At 46.7% G+C, this 22,153-nt stretch overlaps 1 protein-coding gene across 1 annotated transcript in view; it reads right to left on the minus strand.

Annotated features, from left to right (window-relative positions):
• Positions 1 to 22,153, minus strand: part of TANC1 (tetratricopeptide repeat, ankyrin repeat and coiled-coil containing 1) — a 244,883-nt gene that overhangs the window by 40,021 nt on the left and 182,709 nt on the right. The window contains exons 8-14 of the mRNA XM_052657219.1: positions 18,709 to 18,972; positions 12,714 to 12,815; positions 11,297 to 11,578; positions 10,402 to 10,556; positions 7,444 to 7,675; positions 5,957 to 6,123; positions 3,683 to 4,290 (exon numbers count right to left, since the gene is read on the minus strand). Coding sequence (XP_052513179.1) covers positions 3,683 to 4,290; positions 5,957 to 6,123; positions 7,444 to 7,675; positions 10,402 to 10,556; positions 11,297 to 11,578; positions 12,714 to 12,815; positions 18,709 to 18,972 — 1,810 coding nt within the window. The remainder of the gene's footprint in view (positions 1 to 3,682; positions 4,291 to 5,956; positions 6,124 to 7,443; positions 7,676 to 10,401; positions 10,557 to 11,296; positions 11,579 to 12,713; positions 12,816 to 18,708; positions 18,973 to 22,153) is intronic.

The raw sequence follows: 22,153 nt of genomic DNA on the forward strand, positions 1-22,153 counted from the left end.
TGGCTCCTTAAGTCATTTTCTCGGGACTCCCTATCTCTGTGGAGTGACTCAGAGAGAAGCCCCAGGACAGGGCAAGCCTTTGTGGAACTACCCACTCTGTGTCCACTGGCCATCACTCTCTTGTAATTTAAGTCTTTCACAAAAACACAAACTCCATGAGACTAAGGGTCTTGTCTAAGTTACAGCTTGGTCACAATACCTAGCAAATACCCAAGACTCAGTAAGAACCCACATATGCATTTCTTGGATGGATGGACAGATGAAGGACAGATTGTGCGAACGGACAGATGGAGCAGAACCATACCGGACCTGACCCTAGGCCTCCTGTCAGTACAATCACCACTGAGGGTAGCCCTGGGCCAAAGGACAAGACCTTACCATGGGAGGGAAAGCAAACCCAGGCTGCACGCAGAAATAGCTCATGACCAGAAAACCACTAGCATTTTAGGCTCGAAAGGAACACAGCTCCCCTTGTAGGGGTAAGAACGCTAAGCTGTATGAGTGTGTTTGCCATGTCTGGGCACAGGGTGGACATTCAACTGATGCCACCAATTAATCCCCCTACTAGCCCTCTCATGAAGGAGCCACCATACCCACTTTCCCCTTCATGTCTGTAGAACTTATTCTGTCTCCCATGGACTCCATGCCTTCATCTAGGCCAGTTTGTTTGGAAAACATGCTAAGGGCTGCTTACTCCAGCAGTAGTGACTGCTGTGCGAGGTGAATCATTTTCATTTCTATTAACCTGACACCTGTGAAATTTTGTTCTGCTGAGAAAAAGCAGCTAGTTGTAGAGAAAAAGATAAACACTGTGAAAAAGAGAAGCATTCTTCTAAATGTGTTTTCTAGTCATTGCTGATCTAGAGGATTAAAAGCATGCATCATTTAAATCACATTGTTCTATCCAGATGCTTGCCTGTTTCTCAATTATACATCTTGTTACAGATGAGGAAACCAGGGCAGGTGGAAACCACAAGACTGTTTTTTGTCCTACAGGAGAAGGTGTGACACGTAAGCCCCCATTGCCGCTGAGTCTCCCACTTGCCGTCTTGTAAAGGTCTGGAGCACATGCCCTGTGCTCCTTTGCACACACTCCCTCCCAGACCTCACGCTTCGGCTCCCCTTCTCACAGGAGAACCTCCCCTGCCCCCACGGAAACCACTCTCGGCCGTCTCCCAGTGCGCCATGCCCTCCCTGGCCCACATCAATGGGCTAGTCCCATCTGACTCTGATCAGGGCCAGTCTCCCCACAACGGGCTCAGCCACCCTCAGTCTCCCAGCCTGCCAGCTCTGTGGCGATGCGAGCTGCGACCACCACAAAACCTGCTAGGTGCTGTGGTTGGCTGGCCCTGGTGGGTGATGACCACCCACCCTTCAGTGGTTGGCCCAAAGGTGTCCGGTGCGCTCAGCTAAGCGCATGGCTTCCCACCTCTCTGAGGAAACAATTCACCATGCAGTCACTGGGTACCCGAGCTCCTCTACACTGAATATACCTTTACATCCTTCCTTCCTGGTCCTAAGATCACATGCCTCCTTCCAAGTCTACCCACACTTACTGTCCATTTTCCAAAGCTTACACATATCCAGCTTCTTACCACATGCCCGATGCAGAAAGAGTAACTAAGTTATTTTCTGAACCTGTTTGACCCTGTGAATCATGAAGTATCATGAGTCCAAACTGGTGTGCTGGGGGGAAACAGGCCTGTACAGGTAAAAATGATGGGCCCAAATAGGTGATGACCGAGTAGAGTGTAACCACAGACTATGTAATATGCGCCCCTGTGCTCTTCCTCAGCATAACCCGACTTATCCAATCATTTGTGCATTAACATCCCCCTAGAACCAGCACCTTGTTTGATACTGGGGATCTCCTGGGGAACAATGTGAGGTCCTTGCCCCGAGGAGCTCTCAGCAACTGGACTGGAGACACGTAAACAAGACAAAAATCAAGCTAGAATAGTGGCCTGAATGGATGCTGTGGAGGCAAGAGGAGACTCGCTGACCCCATTCCCTCGAGTTTCCAATTTCTCCCCCTTCACGGATTGTGTTTCCATGAACCTGCTTGTCTCAAGGATGCTTCCAACAGCATCCCAATCCTTTGTGTTGTTTAAAACATAAACCAAAACTTTTCCCCACCCTAAACCCCAAACCTCTCCACCCTTTTACTTTCCAGGCCAGGATGCTGGCTCTCCTCTTTCACTCCTCACAACCCAGTGGAAAGAATCTCCTGGAGATCTAGGACCCTCCTCCCGCAACGAAATGCCAGTGGCTTCCTCTGAACCCTCAGCTTCCTTCACTTCTCACCAGCACCTACTTTCTTCCCCTCCTTCCCAGAAATCCTTCTCCTTGTCCCAGAAGTCCAACACTCCCTCTCCCCCAACTGCACTTCCTCACCATGTCCCACCACTGCCTCTCCATCAACGATGCCAGATCTTCAACTCCAACCTCTCTTCCAACTTTTAGACCCCACCTGCCTTGGAACCCCACCACCAACCCCATGAGCTCAGCGGACCTCTGACTCCTCGGACGCAGCTGCCCCACCGCAAATGAGGCACCTGAACTCTGAACCCGACTCCTCCCAACCCCAAATCCCAATCTGCTATTCCTGCAGGACACAAGTACAAAATGAGGTGGCCGGAAGTGATGGTTGCGCTCCCCTCTGGGGCCACAGATGCCTCAGATCCCCGGGATGAGATGCCACAAGCTTAAGAGGTGGCAGAACGGCATTGAGAAACAGTCTGCAGATTCCCACGCCCGCAAAGGAACGGAGCCGTGAACAGGCTTGAGGGAAGCCAGCTGTTCCCTGCAGCTGGTCCCACACTCTCCTGCATGTGAACCTGAGAGAGGGGACAGGGACCTAGAGGAGAATCACAAAGAAACACCGCCCGGGCACCATCAGCTTCTCCTTCATCCAGATATACTGAGGAGTCCTACAACACTAGCAATTAAAGGAAGGAAGCTTTCACGTGGAACTCTACTCAACCTGATGTGGCAGCCTGACGGGGAGGGAGGTTTGGGGAGAATGGATACATGTATATATAAGGCTGGGTCCCTCCACTGTTCACCTGAAATGACCACAACACTATTAATCAGTTATGTGCTCAGTCGTGTTTGACTCTTTATGACCCCATAGACTGTAGCCCGCCAGGCTCCTCCGTCCATGGAATTCTCCAGGTAAGAATACTGCAGTGAGTTAATTCCCTTCTCCAGGGGACCTTCCCAACCCAGGGATTGAACCCATGTCTCCTGCATTGGCAGGCAGATTCTTTACCAATAGCACCACCTGAGAAGCTGGTTAACTGACTATACCCCAATACAAAATAAAAAGTTAAAAAAAAAAAAAGGAAGTTTTTGTTTGAGGGCTTTCCTGGTGGTTCAGGCAGTAAAGAATCTGCCTGCAACTCAGGAGACTCAGGTTCAATCCCTGGGTCAGGAAGATCCCCTGGAGAAGGGATTGGCAACCCACTCCAGTATTCTTGCCTGGAGAGTCCCAAGGACAGAGAAGCCTGGCAGGCTACAGTCTATATGGTCACAAAGAGCTGGACAGGACTGAGCGACTTTCACTGTATCATTCATGCTGTGTTGTCTTTCTGCGAAAGAACATGAATCGTGTTTGTGATCCCTTCGCCAGCCACGCATAAGGCTTCCTGCACAGAGCTGCTGGGTAAGCGGCCCGTCATACCTGGGCTCACACAGGAAGGCTGTGTTCTCGCCATCTGCTCTCCACACGAGCCACTCCCTGAAGGATGGGTGGCAGAACATGCGGGTTTTGTCTCGCCGCTTGATGAGGAAGCAGGAGAGGGCATCCATCCTCTGCTGGAAGTCCTCCCAGCCCTGCTCCCCTTGGACATGGCCGGCGTTGATCGCCTGGAAGATCTGCTCATCCGTCATGGGGTGGAGGGACGCCAGGGCCACGTTTAAAATGGGAAGTGCTCTCTCGAAAGCAGACTGGGTCATAAACTTCATGTTGCACTGCAGCAGGTAGAGCTCGGACAGAGACACAGGCACCACCTTGTAGCTGGCGCTCTTGATGACCAGGTGTCCCCTTTGGAAGAGGTCCAAGGTGAGCTTGAGGTACAGGTAGGAGCCGAGGCTCCGCAGAACCAGGTGGCTGCTGACTTTGCCGATGAGTGCGGCATCGGCTTTGCCGTTCAGTGAGATGTTGCTGAGGATGTCCTGGCTGCTGTGGACCCTGTGCTGGACGTAGGCGTGCAGGTCGCTGTGGATGTCCTTATTGTCCGGAAAGTCATCCAAGGACAGCTTGACAAATGGCAGCTCGCTGACGATTTCCTGCAAAGGAACAGGGCCCCACAGTGTCACTCCACGGAGATTTCCTTTTCATGTCAGCTGCACTTCAAACCAGATCCCCGAATTTTCTTTCAAGGAGGATTTTCATGGATTACAGGGACTCATTGTTTTATCTTAAAATATGTAATAGGATAAATTGAAGATAAAAAGCTTATGTGAAAGAAATGCCTGACGTGAGATTAAATCAGAAAAGGCTTTCCTGAGGCCCTTATCCGAGGATGTGGAACCAAGTGAGATGGAAGAGCCTTGAGCTGACAGTGACAACCCGGCTGCACCAGCAATGGGGCACTGAGACCCTCAGGTGACCTGATACCCATAATCTTTACACTGTGCAACTGGTGATACAAGGACAGACACCAACCGCCACTGTGCCTCTAAGGCCACGGCCAGACACTGAGATCAGAGGCATTCTTCACTGTGCGTCAAGACTCCCAGCCAGGTCATAGAAACTGCCCCCAGGCTGGGCCCCGGGGACTGCTGTCATGAAGCTGTCAGACTTGCATATGGCCCACAGAGGTGCACAAATCCTAACTGCATGGTGTCATTCACTTTCTCAAAGCCAAATATACCTGCGGGACCAGCAGGCAGACACAGGACATTACCAGTTCCAGACACCCCATCCCTTTGCCATCCCACAGGTGACACTTAACAGTAGAGGTGAATTTTCTTTTTTTTTGGTTTAAACATCCCACCATCATTTCTGTAACATGTCCTCACTGAATGTGACAGCTGTAAGAGGCAGGCTGAGGACTATCACCCCACTGCACATGCTAACTGAGCCTCTGAAAACTCAACACAGCTCGAATGCAGAACACAGGATTCCTGCCCCCGTGCTGCTGACTGCCACACTCTGCTCACTGTGTGAAAAGTGACGGAAAAGTGTATCAATCAAAGGTCTACAAAAACAAACACCAAGTGCAAATGAGGTCCAGTTCTGCTTTTAAAGAGGAAAACAAGAACCCAAATGCTATTTTAAAATAAATATCACCCAAAAAGGGAAAAAAAATAAAAATCCATGTCTTGCATCATTACTAAAAATGGATAGGGGCAGATGCAAGGAGTCAGTGGCTGTTAAGATATAATTACAGAGTTCAAATGAGGGGAAAGATGAGGAAGAGAAAAACACATACACTCTTCATTTTGCTGCCAGTGTTATCTCATGTTTAAGTTTTAGGAAAAACTGGATCTTTTTTCAGAATTGGCTTTAAAAATCTTCTTCCTTTATCTCTCCCTTCTCTCTTCATTGAAAAAAAAAAAAATTCACTGCAAACCCATATAAATAACTGCCGGCAAGAATAACTTGAAATCCTAGTAGACTTATTGGCCAGGCACCTACAACAGCCCCCCAAACTGAGTTGCGCTGAACTGGGGCGAGACACTTCCATTTTGGAAGCACCAGTATAGCTTAATGAAAGTAGGGAACTTACCTGACACCTTGATAAATGTGCCTTGGGGGTAAAAAAGTTAGAGTTTTGCCTGTTTAGGGGTCTGTACAGTAATATTTCAAAGATCTAATACACCTTTCAATTCAGCAGCAAAATGATTTACAACAGTTTAAGTTGTTAATGTTAACCTAAAATTATAATTAGAAAAATTGCAAAATTAGGGCACAGGGTCTTGGAAAGAGATTTGAGAATTCTTTTTTTACCTGGAAATTGGCTCTTACAGTCACAATCAACTTCAACCAAGCAGGGAATTTAGAAATAATCTTGGTAATAAACGAAGAAAGCGTATCTCCATAATCAGGTTTATGAAATTCAGCTTCATTTAAGCCATCTATCAAAATAATGTATTCTTCTTCAGGAATTTTCTGCTCTAAAAGATAAAATGATTTTTTTAAATTGAGAAATTATACATTTCTATAAGATAGCACCACCCAGTGTATTTTAATGCACAATTTAAAGTGTTATGGAAAACTAAAAAGGTTTACATATGGCAGAATAAGTGGTTTCACAGAAGCATATTTTCTATTAAATTTGTAATGAAAACCAGAGTGCAGAGCCAAACAAAGATCAATTCCCACCAAACAGTTTTCAGAAACATACGGCATCACATGCATTAGCAGGATCTCACCCACAGTTAGCTCTTCAAGAACTCCTGTCACTGGGGTGAGTGACAGCAAAGACAGCCAGCACACACTGAGATCAAACCTGCAAAAGATTCTAGGTCCTGCCCCCCACCCTACCCCACAGAGCTCCCTTGATGGATTCTGGGAGGGCAAGCTGACCCTGGAAGGTCAGAGCATCCCACCGAAGGCACACAGCCAGTGGAGGCGAGAACTCTGCTACAGAGAAACCTCCAAGCCTGAACCTAGCTTTCAACTCACTGGTGCCAGCTTCCTGCCTGGTGATGAGGAGCAGTGATCTGTTTCACTCCCCTCTCCCTGGCACCAAATGGCAGAAGTGCTATGGAGACAGGTAGACTAGCTCAAAAGGTAAGGAGCAAGGGGCAGGAAGGATGAATAGACAAAGGCTCAGAATATCACTAATGCCCCTACTGAGATGGTCAAGGGCAAAAAAACCCAAATGGCCGCTTCAAGAAATGACTTTAGCTTCAACTGAACAGTGAAAGTGTGTCTGTTCAGTTATGTCCGACTCTTTGTGACCCTATGGACTGTAGCCCGCCAGGCTCCTCTGTCCATGGGATTCTCCGAGCAAGAGTACTTGAGTGGGTTGCCATTCCCTTCTCCAGGAGATCTTCCCAACCCAGGTCTTCTGCACTGCAAGCAGATTTAGTGTCTGAGCCACCAGGTAACAGAGGCCCCTGGAAAAACATGCTGGCAAGTTCCCCAAATAATCAATGTACTCCTTTGCTACTGAGGAGTGCAAAATACGCAGACAGCAGTTTCTAGGGAGCAAGTCATCTAAATAACCTCTGGTTACAAATTAGCTACTTTGGCAATGTTCAACTGGGGAGCTAATTCTTACTGGAGGTATTCCATTTTTAAGGACACTATTTGGAGGAGGACAAGGTGGGGCCCTGGACAGAGGATTCTGAGGAAGGGGAGGAGACATGCAACCCCACATCCTCCCTGTGCCCACTTCGCTCCCTCCCCCAGGGCCAAGCAGACGCCCACCCCCATTCTGAGGACCATCCCGGGGAGAAGGGAGGACATGGCTGGCCGCTGGGAGGTACCGTTTCTCAGGCTTGTGAGTGGCTCCAGCACGCCCCGCTTGAAGGCGGCCACCGGGTCCTGCACACAGGACCTGAGGCTCAGCATGCTCTGGAGCTGGGGCTCCCTTATCAGCAGGTCCCGGTAGGCGGCCAGCTGGTGGGACCGGCAGAGCAGGGCCGCGATGCTGTGGACGAACTCGGGCACCAGGCACGTGTAGGTGTTGTCGGCCTGGCAGTAGTGGTAGGCCACGACCTGCAGGGAAGCAGAGCCGTCAGCATCGCCCCGTCCTCTCCGCACGGCTCCTTCCACGCTCTCCAACGGGATGCAGTGCTCCCATTCTCTAACAAGACACGTTCCTTCTATTCCGCAGGACTAAGTCATCATTTAGCTTAATGGATTCAGTCATTCCTCCACTTTGGAAGGGATGCTAAAGTTTGCTGAGTTCTAGGCAGACTTTAAGTTGTAGCCACAAATCTGTCTTGACTGCCCCTAAGATCGCCACAAGTTACTCCCTCTGTGTTGAATATAAACGAATAAAAGTTTTTCAGGAAATGTGAAGTCTACCCTGGCTTAAGACAATTTTGAGCCATCTGATAGTCTTGATATCCACTAGTACCATAGTCACTACATGTCTGTTTTCAAAAAGAGCAGCATCTCCTTGGGAAACTCATTTCCAGCATCCAAAAAGCAGATAAAATTGGTGGCAATGAAAGCCAGGCTGTCAAGTCACTGCTGCTTCCTCTTGCGGGCAAGAGGGCAAGGCAGCCCGGCTCAGGCCCTCAGCCTCCTCCCCACACTTCCAGCAACACCATGGAGAAGTTCAAGAGCAGCACTATTTGAAGGATCAACAGCAGACACTACCCAAATCCTGCCTATCATGTGAAGGGACACATAGGAGAAGGGAGGCTCCTGCCCAAGTGCTGAGAGGATCCTTTTTGTTGGGATGGATTTGAAGAGACCGCCAAGGAAAGTGCCAGATGTGGCTCTGTCTTGAGGGGGGGGGGGGGGGGGGGGGGCGCGGCGGGCATACTGCAGACAAATGAAAAATATGCAACTTTCCCAATGAGGATGAATGGAGGAATGTAAGCACAAGCTGGTGGTGGTGGTGGTGGTTTAGTTACTAAGTCGTGTCTGACTCTCTTGTGACCCCATGGATGGTAGCCCACCAGGCTCCTCTGTCCATGAGACTTCCCAAGCAAGAATACTGAAGTGGGTTGCCATTTCCTCTCTCCAGGGGATGTTTCTGACCCAGGGATCAAACCTGTGTCTCCTGCATTGGCAGGAGGGTTCTTATCACTGAGCCACCAGGGAAGCCCTAAGCGCAAGGTAAGGAAGGTGAAAAAGGTCAAAACACTTTCATGTAAAGTGCTTTATGTTTTTCAGAGGGGTCTGTGTCACTGCTGTCCCACTCAGCCCTACAGGCCCTGCAGAGGCAGGACAAGAACCACTGGCTATGGACTGGAGCCAAGGGCAGCAGACACAAGTTAATGCCCTCCCAGGGGGACAGTCAGTCAGTGGAAGATCTGGGGTCCGATTCCAGGTCTACAGACTCTCACAAAGCGGGTGGCAAGACAGGTGTGGCCAATTTGGAACCCACGTGACTTCTGGTTTTGATTACATCTATCATGGACACTGGAGAAGGAAATGGCAACCCACTCGAGTATTCTCGCTCAGAGAAGCCACAGAGGAGCCTGGCGGGCTACAGTCCATGGGGTCGCAGGGTCGGACACGACTGAAGCGACTGAACATGCATCATGGACACTCAGAGGGAACAGACCTGCTCTTCCCTTCTCAGCTGGACAGAGCTCAGCAGCAACGCAAGGTGACCTGTGAGCTTGTGCAAACTACCAGTGAGCCAGCACCACAGTCCACCTCGCATGGTGCTTGATAATAGGAAGTCTGGCAATCCAAGAGTGGGGCATGAAATCAATTTGAACCCATAAAACCTTTTTTTTTTAATTGAATGCAGTGAACTTTATAGATGTAAGAATAAGTATATAATGTTTTTGCTTCAGTTGTGTATGTGATGATGTGTGTGAACACCAGGTGTTTAGTATCACATGTATTTCTTATTGTGGGTCCCTAACCACTGTCACAGGGTGGCTGTGAAGTCTGCACCATATCCCTCATCTCAGATCACCCGAGGACTCAGATCACGTCGCCAGAGGACTGCCCCAAATCAGTGGTCAGGGCGTTGGGACTGTCCAGGCTGGGTGAAGAATAGCCTTCATCGGGAAAGCAGAAGCAAGGAGCAGGAAGCTGGGGCACATTCGTTTCAGTTCCTCTGCACCAACCTCACCCGAGGGGGCCCCTCACAGATGCTTCTCACCACTGTCCACTTGTGGCGGTTCTCCAGCATCACCAGCTCACGCCCCTTCTGCCCTGGGGGACCCAAGTGGCTCACATGGAATGGGAGTGGTAACTGCTGCCATGCAGGATGGCAGCTTATGAACCTGTGCTGGCTGTTGAGCAGATTGAAAATTTCAGAAGGACCTTGATGATCAGGTCCTAGGAAGGGAAAGTCAGCCACGTCTCTTTACAACATCACAAGAAACCTCTGACAGAAAGACACTTGTAACCAAGGGCCCTAGCAATGGAGTGCAGGTGGGGGAGGAGGAGGCCTGGGGCATGGTAAAGGCTCCCAATCTCCTGCTTTTATACCAAATGAAAAATGAAGGAGGGCATGTGTTTACAAGGGTGGATTTGTGGTGAGTGAAATGATATTTATGATGGCTTTGAGGAACTCTTTCAATTCATCATTTAAGATGAATAAAAGTCCACTGCCAATGTCCTAAGATATTAATTTTCGTGAGTACCTTTTATTTGAAGTACTCTATCACAATTTTATCAAAAGCTATGTTTTTGAATTAAGCAACTCTTCTCTCCATGTTAAGATCCCTTTTTGAATTCACTTCTCAAAAGCCACAGTAGCAAATCTCTCTCTCTCTGGGAGGCTCCATAGAGCAGAAGCAGGTTACCTTAGAAGCCAGGTATTTCACTGCATCCTCTCGTGGTCTCCGGTTCTCAGAAGCATCAGACCCAGACACTGGGGGGGATTTGGCCGCACCAGGACCACTTGTAGAACTTGGTGAAAGCAGTGGAGTGAAAGGAACATCCTGGGAGGAATCTGAAGCTGCAGTGAAGAGACCGGTTTCATTATTTACAAGGACAGTGTGGGATGCTGAACACACTTCTTGGTTGGACCCAGAGAGTATTTTAACAGCTAGTGAGTGAACATGGTACCAAATGCAAAGGCCCAAACAGGAATTCAGGGTCCCTCTCAGCCCTGTCTCTCACTACCCAGTGCCCTCCCAGGAGAACCACTGTTCTTGGCTTCCTTTATTATTTTTGGTTAAAAAAAAATCTTTCCTGGCTCCCTGTTCCTGTTCACCCTGTTAGAAACACTTTGTTTTATTACACATAAAATAAGCTGTGGGTTGTCAAATTTGCCACTCCTTCCCAGCTGAAGTTAGTTTTTATAATTTTGGTAAGTCCAGCATAGAAGACAAAGGCTGTGAAAAACAGGATCCAGAAGAATTCTGCACAGACTCCTTCTGGCTTCTTCTGCCAGAAGACTAATCCCGAACTTTAGGCCCTGGAATTCCTCAGAGCACCTGATCAGGCCTCACTGCCCACATCAGGAGGGTGATGGGCCTGACAGCTGGGAGAACGCGAGGGAGGGCTGGCCTCACCCCAGGTCACACCTACAGAAGACTGTGAAAGACAGAGAATTCTCCAGCACGTGGTCACAAACCTGACACAGCAGCTGGAACACGAGGAAAATGGGGAATTTACGTCTGTCCAGACAGCAATTCCCTCCACCTTTCTTACATTCATGCAATAAACTGGACCAGCAGTCAAACACGGACATACTTTTCGTTGATGAGCTGGGGCTGTTGGAAGCGATCTGCCTCATGCGGCTTCCGTGGCAGCTCAGCGCCACCAACTTAGAAATGATAGCCGTCTTCCCAAAGCCCACGTTTCCAACAACCACCGCGCCTCTGTTTTCTGTGAGTTCTGTGTTCCTCAAGTTTTCTTCTATCTGGTGAAAGAGCCAATCCCTTCCCACAAACACAGAGTCTGTGGTTATGCTTGGTACTTCAAACAACAATGGTTTCAACAAAATGTCTTGTGGCTTGTAGGGAGCAAATCGAGCTTTGGGAAAAAAAAGGATCATTATTTTAGAAGAATGTCATAATTTTATGCACTAAAAACTCAGTTTATCGTTGCTTGTATGGTTTTACAATACAGGGGATCTATCTGCAAGTATTTCCAGCATGGTTCTTATAATACTTCCTGCTGCTGCTGCTGCTGCTGCTAAGTCACTTCAGTTGTGTCCGACTCTGTGCAACCCCACAGACGGCAGCCCACCAGGCTCCCCCGTCCCTGGGATTCTCCAGGCAAGAACACTGGAGTGGGTTGTCATCTGCTTCTCCAATACATGAAAGTGAAAAGTGAAAGTGAAGTTGCTCAGTCGTGTCTGACTCTTCATGACCCCATGGACTGCAGCCCACCAGGCCCCTCCCTCCATGGGATTTTCCAGGCAAGAGTACTGGAGTGGGGTGCCATCGCCTTCTCTGATAATACTTCCTAATACCTCATTTATCGTATCTTATTGGCCTTACAAAGGGTCCTATTAAAATGACTCTAGCCCTTTCATACTTCTAAGTTATTCACATGACTCAAGATAGATACACAGAGGATTAGAGAAAGTGATGAAGGGGCCAGATGATGTCTCATCAGTTTATCTGAAATAGTACTTAAGACCTGTTTCTTCCACTTCTATAGGAAAAAACAGAAATGCATTTTCCTTGAAGACAGTGTCCTAGCTCTTATCGCGGTGTGCTGGTACTTTGACCCTTACTGTGAGATTTTTGGCCACTCAACTGTGCACTTCAGCCAGAAGCAGGAGGTGGCCCCCAGAGCCTAAGAAACTGTAACAAAGCTGATTCTTTGTTGGTGACCAAAAACTCCAGTGAGTGTTAAACAATCCCTGAGTGTTAAATGACCCTTTGCGTCAAAATAACATATTACAGAATAATTTTTCAACTCCAGAAGCAAGTTAATTACATAACGTAAGGAAGAGGCTCCAAAACTCTTAGGGATGGTTTCCTAGCACACCTTAGAGATATAAACTTCTTGCACACATACACTTCATATCATGTTTTAAAAACAGCTGGCTGGAATGCTGGTTACCACAGACTTTCCATGTTTAGCGAATGAGCTCATCACAGCCGTAATCCCAGCAGATGCAAAGATAAATAAATGCCTTTACCTTCCTGCGCCCTACCTCCAGCCGTACTGTGCCACGGTAACCTAATGGATGTCCGGAGGGGAGCATTTCTCTGTCCGTCCAAATAACTCAGGTCTTCCAATTTGGTTGAGCTCGTTGCTGTAATATTAAACCGAAGTTTAGTCTCTTCAAAGTTGAGTTTAATATCATACCCAAACTACGAAAAATTATAAATTATAAATCCATTCATTTCAGGCTTTCAACAAAATTTACTTCAGACTGACTCTGGTTTTGTTTGCCTGCCCCCATTAATTTTCCTGTCAGTGTCGCTAATTGAGAAGTGGACAAAACCCAGAGCTCCTCATTCTTGAGCCAAAGTCATGGTGATACAGTTGCCAGAATGTCCGTTACTCCAGGAAAGAGACAGACCTCACCAAAAATTTTTATGAAGAAACCTGAATCAAGTGAAACTCAGTAAAGCTTCAGTACTGACTGCAAACACATGGCACAGTGACTTTTCATCTCTGCAGCTCGAGAGTCTTACAGTGTCACTAGAATTCCAGCTTTGCTAACTAGGTGAGCACATTCTGCATGGACAATTCCTCAGGGCTCAGAACCCTAAAGTCAGCTCTTGGCAGTAAAAGGAACCAAGTGGACTTTATCAGAAAGTTTCAAATTTTTATGTATCCATTATAGATTATATACTATACTATATTATGTTTATGTAATTTTTCAATTCTAAACATAAGTAATCACATTTTCCTCTGATCAAATAAGTAAGAGTCATGGCACACAGTTACCTGTTAGAAAGTTTTACGGATCTATCCGGCACACATAAGGTGAATTGTAAAAAATAATCGGTACAAAATAATTTTGTTACATCTTAGCAAATTTTTAAAGGAAATACACAGTTCATGTTTCCATATTAAAAAAGGAACCTTCTCTTATTTATATATATATATATGTGTGTGTGTATATATATATATATATATATATATGCCATCGCATTAGAAGGATACAGCTAATTCCCTATGCAGGACTTCCAAGTGAGCCTAAGGTTTGGGACTCCAAGGCAACATCCAGCTTCTCTCCAGGTCCTTTCTAGGTCACAATGAGAAAAACCTACATAAAATCAAACCCAGTCTGGTTTGGGGGTTAAGGAGTCCATTATAAAAATAATGACGATCCTATACATATGATTATCTTACAAAGATACAGACATCACTTGAGGGGGAACGATGAGGGAGAGAAAGTAAGAAAAGTAAAGTCGCTCAGTCGTGTCTGACTCTTTGCGACCCCATGGACTGAAGCCTACCAGGCTCCTCCATCCACGGAATTTTCCAGGCAAGAGTGCTGGAGTGGGTTGCCATTTCCTTCTCCAGGATGAGGGAGAGGGAGTTCCTATTTCCAGGGCTAAAGCTTCTAAGAGCGGTGAGATCGTCAGTGTGACAGAATTTCGAAGGACAGAAGTCAAGCTGGGACATCTGCTTGCTGAAGACCCTCTGGCTACCCCATGGGCTCGGATGTAGCAGCCGACCACCGGCCAGCACCACCTGCCTGATCTGGGCCCTTCCTACTGCCCCTCCTAAAGCCTCGGTCCTTTTCTTCCACACTTTTGGCACTAGCTCCTCTCACTCCTCCATTCAGCAGGCACGTGGGCGGCTCATGGCCTGGCTCTGTGACAGTGCATCCACTCTGCTGCAGCCTCCAGAGGCCAGCTGACCACGCGCCCTGCTCAATGTCCCAGGCCATGGGGAAACCTCAGACAGCTCGACTCTACGGCAGCACCCACTGATGCTTCTTCAGTGCATATCCACAGCCTGTTCACACGTGCTGCACACAGTACGTCAATACTCCACACAAATCTTTCCTCTTAGAAAGATACAGCTAATTCCCTATGCAGGACTTCCAAGTGAGCCTAAGGTTTGGGACTCCAAGGCAACATCCAGCTTCTCTCCAGATCCTTCACAACCAGGGCCCAGGAAACTCCCCAGATGGCCAGCAGGACCACACCCATCGCCCTGACTCCCTACACTCACACTGCTTAGAATGCATTTCCAGGCTCCCACTTGGGACCTGGGACTCTGACTCGGGGCTCTGCAAATGACCACTCTTCGGCACACCTCCTTGTGAACATACCTACATGTCGAAGGCTGAGACAGAACAAGGAACCCCAGCTACATTCTGGCCACAAGCTGGTTCTGTTCAGAGCTGGGAGAGCCCAGACTGTCTGACCTGCTGCCTCAACCCCAGAGGGCACAGAGACGCCTATAACCTCCAAAGGCTTCCCGTTTACCTTCTTATCCTGACCCCTTAAAACATGACATTCAGTTCAGAACTTTTTGACAACCGAAGGTTTAAGAAGAGACTATAAAGAGCGCTTCAACAAAAGGATTGCAAAAAAGCCCAAGTATGACACACAGGCAGGAGATAGGAGGTTTCAAGTATCTCTTTGCAGATTTTCAGTGACTACAGTTTCAGTTCCAAAGTAGGGAACAGAGCAGCCCAGCAACTCCAGAGGTCTATGCTGAACATGAACACATTGCTTCGAAATGGACCGCTGCTCATCAGGGCTGCAAGCCACCAGCTGCTGGCTACCTCCACTTTATAAAGTGTCATCACAGCCACTGAGAGTGATGGGAGAGGAGCAGCCGTGCCGCTGCAGGTGTTCACACACACGCCTAGGCGACACCCTAGGACGACAGCACGCTGTCCTTTCACACACTCCTAGGAATTCTCAGATGCTACAAAAATTAGCTCACTTCTGATATTTAAATAATGAATGCTTTCAAAAGCCTGAACTATTCAGGGCCCAGAAAAATCAGAGGGAAAGCAATAATTTCATGCTGCAATAAATCTACTGCTAATACCTGTACAATTAAATTAATTATATACTCATGGCATACATACATTGTGTCTAACATCTGGGTGAGAAGCACATTTTAAGATGCTGCAGCAAAGAGGGCTTTGTGGTGGGGAAAGGAGGTGGGAGTGGAATGGGCAGACGGAGAAGCAGAGGGAGACTTGTCTAAGCTGAGCAAAGGGAGCATCTATTAAAACACCATGGATCAACCTATCAAAGGTAAGTGCTGTTAAGTCCAAGGCAATTACCAGTTAGAGACTCAAGAAAAGTGGCTGGTAATTCTGCTTGCTGGTTTCCTAAACTAAACAGTGTTCTGTGATTCACTTAGAAAGTATTTCAAAAGACAAAAGGAAAAAAAAAAGAACAGTAGTCCAAAAAGGTAGAGCTCAATTATCCAACTTCCGGATTATCCAAGATACCATTTTAAAGGCTTCTCATTCTGCTTTTTAATGAAGGAATAAACTGTCTGTGTTATGTATTTTGATGTGGCATATACAATAACAACCAGACTGCAGGTTTCTAAATCAATTCCACTTCAACAAATGCTTTGCCAAAGAAAATCTCTGTATAGCAAAACAATCACCAAACCTAGCCAACTTACTTTTATAACCTTTGACCAAAAAATTCCACTGTATGAGACAGTTAAGAATGAAGCAACAGCTCCAGTTCTCTGTAACAGGCTTAGTGACAGTAAAGGCAGGCAGCCTTTGGAACTTGTTTCCATATCCTCACCCCCTAGGGAAACTATGTCCCTTGGGGAAGCTGGCATCACCTTTCTTTCCCTTGCTTAGTCCTTATTCTGTTTCACATACCAAAACACCTTTCCTATCAAATGGCAGTTTCTCTGTGTTTACATGGATCTTGACATGCAAACACTTTCAAGAGATTTCAGTCTACGGTCCTTCCCACCTTACTTCAGTCCACCACCGAGTGTTGCCTACAGCCTGTTTGTAGCAACCTGCCTTCTAATCCCTCGTTAAACAGCACTGCGCATAGTCTATAACGTGAGTCTTTTATTCTTTTCAATGATACTTGAAAAATCTTGCCATTCCCTCTTTAAAAAAAATTTACTTATTTGGCTGCACCAAATCTTAAGTTGCAGCATGAGGGATCTTTTTGGCATGAGAACTCTTCGTTGTAGTTTGAGAGATCTAATTTCCTGACCAGGAATGGAACCCAGCCCCTCTGCACTAGAAGTGAAGAGTCTTAGCCACTAGACCACCAGGGGAAGTCCACCATCCCCACCTAACTGAAGTTCAGCTTTCGGGGTAGAAAGGTAGGCAATGAAGAATCTACCAGACTCCTAGCTTGTTAGCAGATACTATAATGTAAGGCACTTTCCTATCTCCTTCCAAAACATGCTTTTAGTTTATAAAATATGTAACATGGGAGAAATGAGCAAACCCATTAGGCTAAGCAGTCACTGCTCAAGCCCAGAGGTAAAACCCTCCCAATTCCACAGGAGGTCCAGCTCAAGTGCATCCATAGAAGCTAATGAATGAGCACAGCAGAAATCAGAAAGCCCTGTTCTATAATCACTGCAGTCTCCTGGAAATGCTCAGCTCACACCCACTGTCACTTCACGTGGCAGGAAACCACATAAAAGAACATCAAGCAGAAAACATAACCCGAAAGGGGTCCTTTTAACACTGTTAAATTAATTTATTAATGTGTTTCCTAATTTTAAAATAGCTGCATTAAATTGAATACAAGTCTGCCATTTTGTTGAAGTCAATATAGCTATGAAGTCCTGGGATAACACAAATGAACCTTTCATCATATCCAGGTTAAAAGGGTCTAAAATGCCATGGGTGCAACCTATTATGCCGTAGATGGTGAAACGGTGGTGAGAGGACACACTGCCTTCTGGAAGAACCATCGTTCAATACATTCAATACACATAAAGCTCTCAGTACTTCCTTCTGGCAGGCACACCAAATCCCTCTTCTGGAATAAGGCCATTTTACTTGCTTTGAAAGTGAATTAAGAGTTGTGTCTCAGAATTCTTCCATTAGGACCGTAGATTTATCAGCCACTTGAGAGTTCCACTGTAAAACACATCCAACGACAACCAGAGTAGCCTGGCCCAGCCCAAAGGAGCAGTACAGAGTCACAGAGAAACCCTTTGATGTGGGAAGAGAGGTCCTGGGTCCAGGCCTTGGTGGAGGAGAAATCGTAAGCATCTCATTGGTAACAAACAATAATCAAAGCAAGTTCCTCTTCTAAATTCAACAGAAGAGCACCGAGTTTAGAAATTTGGGACCTTGAAGCAGGCACAGCAGCTCAGATGTAGGGTTCCCCTCCCCACCCACTGTGAACTAGCACCCACTGACCAGTCAGCCAGCACCAGTCACCCCTTTCACATTCTCTTCTCAGCTCCAGCTGCCCCATCTTGCTGAGACATGACTGTCTGGCCTGTTTCCATTTCCTTGAGAGAGAACTTGCTTTTCTGCTGCTCATGTTTTAAGCCTTGAGCTCCCTTATAACTGAATTATACAAAACTGGATCTCCCATCTATATGATGAGCCTCAACTATAGAAAATTAGTTTGAAAGCTGGATTAGAAACTCTTTTGAAGGGTGGGTGGAAGGGAGGTTCAAGAGGGAGGGGATATACACGTACATTTGGCTGATTCACATTGTACGGCAGAAACCAACACAACATTGCAAAGCAATTATCCTCCAATTAAAAATTAAAAGTAAATTGTAATGAAAATTCAGGGGAATGGCACAAAAAAAGAAATTCTTTGAGCTGATATTAACAAACTCATTCTAAACAATGATTTCCCTTGATTAAGCTGTAAATCCTGCATTAACTCAGGCTTAACATAATCTGACAGAAAATAACAAAATTATGTAAAGCATTATCCTTCAATTTAAAAAAAAAAAACAAGGACAGAATTTTTGGTCCTTTCTTCCCTCATATACAAAGAGCCATATAGTCTAAGTATTAGATTTAAAGAATTCTAGAGGGGAAAGGTCACTTATGACCACTAAATGCAGCTTTATGTTTACACATGGGTTTACCCTCGTGCTTACAGATGGGTACAGCAAGGCCTGCAAAAGTTAAGTGCCTGACCCATTATCACAAGGGTGGCTTGTGTCTGGATTAGATTCCCACGTGAAGAAACTGAGCAGTGGGCACCTCAGACCCAGCGAGGTCACCCTTCCAGGGAGAGGCGTGGCCTTACCTGCAACTGAGTTGGGCCGTGGCATTATTAGCGAGCTGGAGCTCTGAGAATAAGGGACCGGACCATCTCCAACTGAGGCTTCGGCTTTGGGCAGCACACTCTCCGCTGGCCCAGGGGGCTCCTCTTCTGCCACTGGGGAGCAATTATCTGCCCTGCGGTCATGGAGCACTCCCTTTTGTACCCCTAACCTTAGGCTTCCGTCCTTATTCCATTCCAAACTGGAGCCACTCCGGTCATCATTTTCCGATGAACTTGTAATTGTGGCTGAAATGAGAGACCAAAATACTTTGAAGGAAGCCAGGAATAGCTGGGGCTCTTGAGAGCTCACACAGACACACACACACACACCCCATCCCCATGATCAATGGTTTTCTCGTCTGTGCAGATTGTTATCAACCTATGTTTCATACAGTGTATTTTGGTAAGTTAGAAGAATGTTGCTTATCAGGGGAAATAAACTGCTAAATCATTCTACAGGGGAGGGAAAAGAAAACTCTGATAAGAAGATAATGAAAAAACTGTCTAAAAGTATCTGAGAGCTAACACTAAATCTATGTAGTTTGGAAATGATATATCCTGCCTTTTAACAAAGATGAATTGCTCACAAAAGAATTCAAATCTCATTAAATTCCTTTGAACCTTTAAGTATTTTTCCCAAATTAATAACATTTGTGCTCAGAGAGAAGGGGCAGGGCAGCACAGTGGTTAATGCAGGAAAGATGTAGGAGGAAAATCTATAAAACAAAATCCAATGATAAAGTCAGACAGAAATTCAATCCTTAGACTTAAAACATTATAACATCTGTTTAAGACATCCAGGGAGGCCAACTTGACTTTAATCTTTTAGCAGCCTAGGATGGAAACCTTGAGGAAACCAGGGACAGGAATACATAAGCATGGGAAGGGATACTTGATGGCAGAATTAATATTTAACCTCTTCCAAGAAAACCAGGATGGAAAAGCACCTTGGCAAAAAAGGAGAAACAGGGCAACGTTCACTCTATGAACCTACAAAGAGCCACTTCCGACTTAAAGATACTGAGCCATATGCAATCCACTTGCAAACACAGGTCCCGCCACGGGTCCAACACTGGCTTGTGTCCTGGAGAACAGAGGCCAGGTCCCCTGATCTCTACTGGGATCCCAGCGGCCCAGGCCCTTAACTGCAAGACTTCAATGGGAGCACACTGGGTGAGAGTGTATTCAGGACCCAGACGCCTGGATTAAGCTGCTTCATCAACATACAGGCTTTATCAGCAGGCTGGTGAATTAGCTCCGACAGAGTCTGTTATCTGGGATCAAAGGGTCTGAAGCCGTTTCATTTTTACAATGCTCTTTATGGTTTAGAAGTAAAGACAAAACAACTTCCTCCTGTGATCTGACTGCAGGGTATCCTATCACAATTTTAAAACCGCCTTGGCTCCTGGACTTAGCATCCACTGCTCGCTCCTTCTTTAAAAATCCCTCCTGTGTGCTGAAGCCTCCTTAGAGGATTTACCATTAGCTGATCCCTTCCTTTTCTGAACAGAACAGGGCCTGGCCCATACTCAGTTCAGTTCAGTTGCTCAGCAGTGTCCGACTCTTTGCGACCCCATGAATCGCAGCAAGCCAGGCCTCCCTGTCCATCACCAACTCCCGGAGGTCACTCAGACATCCATCGAATCAGTGATGCCATCCAGCCATCTCATCCTCTGCCGTCCCCTTCTCCTCCTGCCCCCAATCCCTCCCAGCATCAGAGTCTTTTCCAATGAGTCAACTCTTAGCATGAGGTGGCCAAAGGACTGGAGTTTCAGCTTTAGCATCATTCCTTCCAAATAAATCCCAGGGCTGATCTCCTTCAGAATGGACTGGCTGGATCTCCTTGCAGTCCAAAATACTCAGTGCTCAGTAAATGTTTGCTTATTCAATGGATGAGCTCAAATTACAGAGACAGGACATTTATGAACATCCGTTTATTAAGTGTGACTCTTTCCATCCTAAAAAAGCAGGTGGTGCTAGTAATAACAGAAGCTAGTATCTACTGAAGCTTACTGTATACCAGGGATTGTGCTAAGGGTTTCATAAGATTCCCTTAATTTATTAATGAGATTATTGCCTCAATCATCATTAGTTACTAATGATAATCTCTTAATAAGCTATGATTGTGTCACAAACTTTCATTTAGAAGTCCAGTGCTCAGGACTCAAAATGCTTTTCCCGCAGGCACGTTGTAATTAGCTGGGTTCCAAGACAACCCCAACATCTAAGTTACAGTTCCAGGGTGGGGGTGACTGATCTGGTTTTGAGGTTGTCGTTGTCTTATTTGAGGGATCATAGTCTTAAGATGAAAAAACAAGGTCCAAGTGATGTTCTTCTTCATTTGCTCTTCCTGAGTGCCATGCACTTCTGAATCAAACCTCTATCCCAGACCTTAAGCAGTGGGAACAGGGACTCCTTACTTCACGTTACAAATGACAGCAGTGGAAGCAGGACTTCAGCGGCCCCAGCAGCAGTCAGGCAGGGACAGTCTGGCCAGGGCTCGTGGACTGCAGGGACAGGCTGAAGACCCAGTCCTGTCAGCTCGGCCACAAGTGCCCAGGCCCTGACAAGTGGCATCATTCAGGTCAGGGAGAGGGAGGGAAGTGGCGGGGGGGGGGGGGGGGGGGGGTGGGTGAGGAGGAGGAAGGCTCCCAGCTGCAGGAACAGCAGCTGGGAAGAGAGGTCATAGATGGGGCCGCAATTTCAAAAGGAGAATATTATATAACTTTATGTTTGTAAGTAGGAGACTCTCCCACTGCCCTTATGAAGTTCACCTAAGAGATGCATTCTAGCATCCACCTTCACCCCTGGTGAAAGGCAGGCAGGTGAGACACTCTGAAGCCAGGCCCCTCCCGCAAAGATGCTCCACCAAGACTGCCCCACTTCACAGCCTTCTTCCCTGGGATCCCAGGTCAGGCTGCCAGCTGAAAGCCCAGGCAGTGAACTTTCATCTCGGTTCAGATATGATGAATAAGATCCAGGGCGGGCAGACAAAGGCCCCAGTTTCCCCATCCAACCTAAGAAGCACAACAAACAGGACAACTCCAAAGCCTCCAAGAAAAGAAAAGCAGTTCTTAAGTGACCTGCTACTCAAAAATACCCATTCTTCCAGGCTAACAGGAATATACTCCTGATTAAATTAACACAGTCACTCTCAAGCTGACCACACAGGGCACCACCCTAAATATGATGATTAAAATAAAAGACTGAAAAATAAGGGCTATTTGACATTTTTCCAGAGCCTGGATAATCTTGAAAAGCCCCTTAACAACTGAAAATTTCTATCATCTTGTTCCTTCAACTAGTACAGATGCCAAGAAAATGGAAGTGTTAGTCACTCAGTTGAGTTCAACTCTTTCCAACCCCATGGTCGGCAGGTTCCTCCGTCCATGGGATTTTCTAGGCAAGAATACTGCAGTGGGTTGCC

This window comes from Budorcas taxicolor, chromosome 2 (assembly GCF_023091745.1).
Source record: "Budorcas taxicolor isolate Tak-1 chromosome 2, Takin1.1, whole genome shotgun sequence".
Classification (NCBI taxonomy): domain Eukaryota; kingdom Metazoa; phylum Chordata; class Mammalia; order Artiodactyla; family Bovidae; genus Budorcas; species Budorcas taxicolor.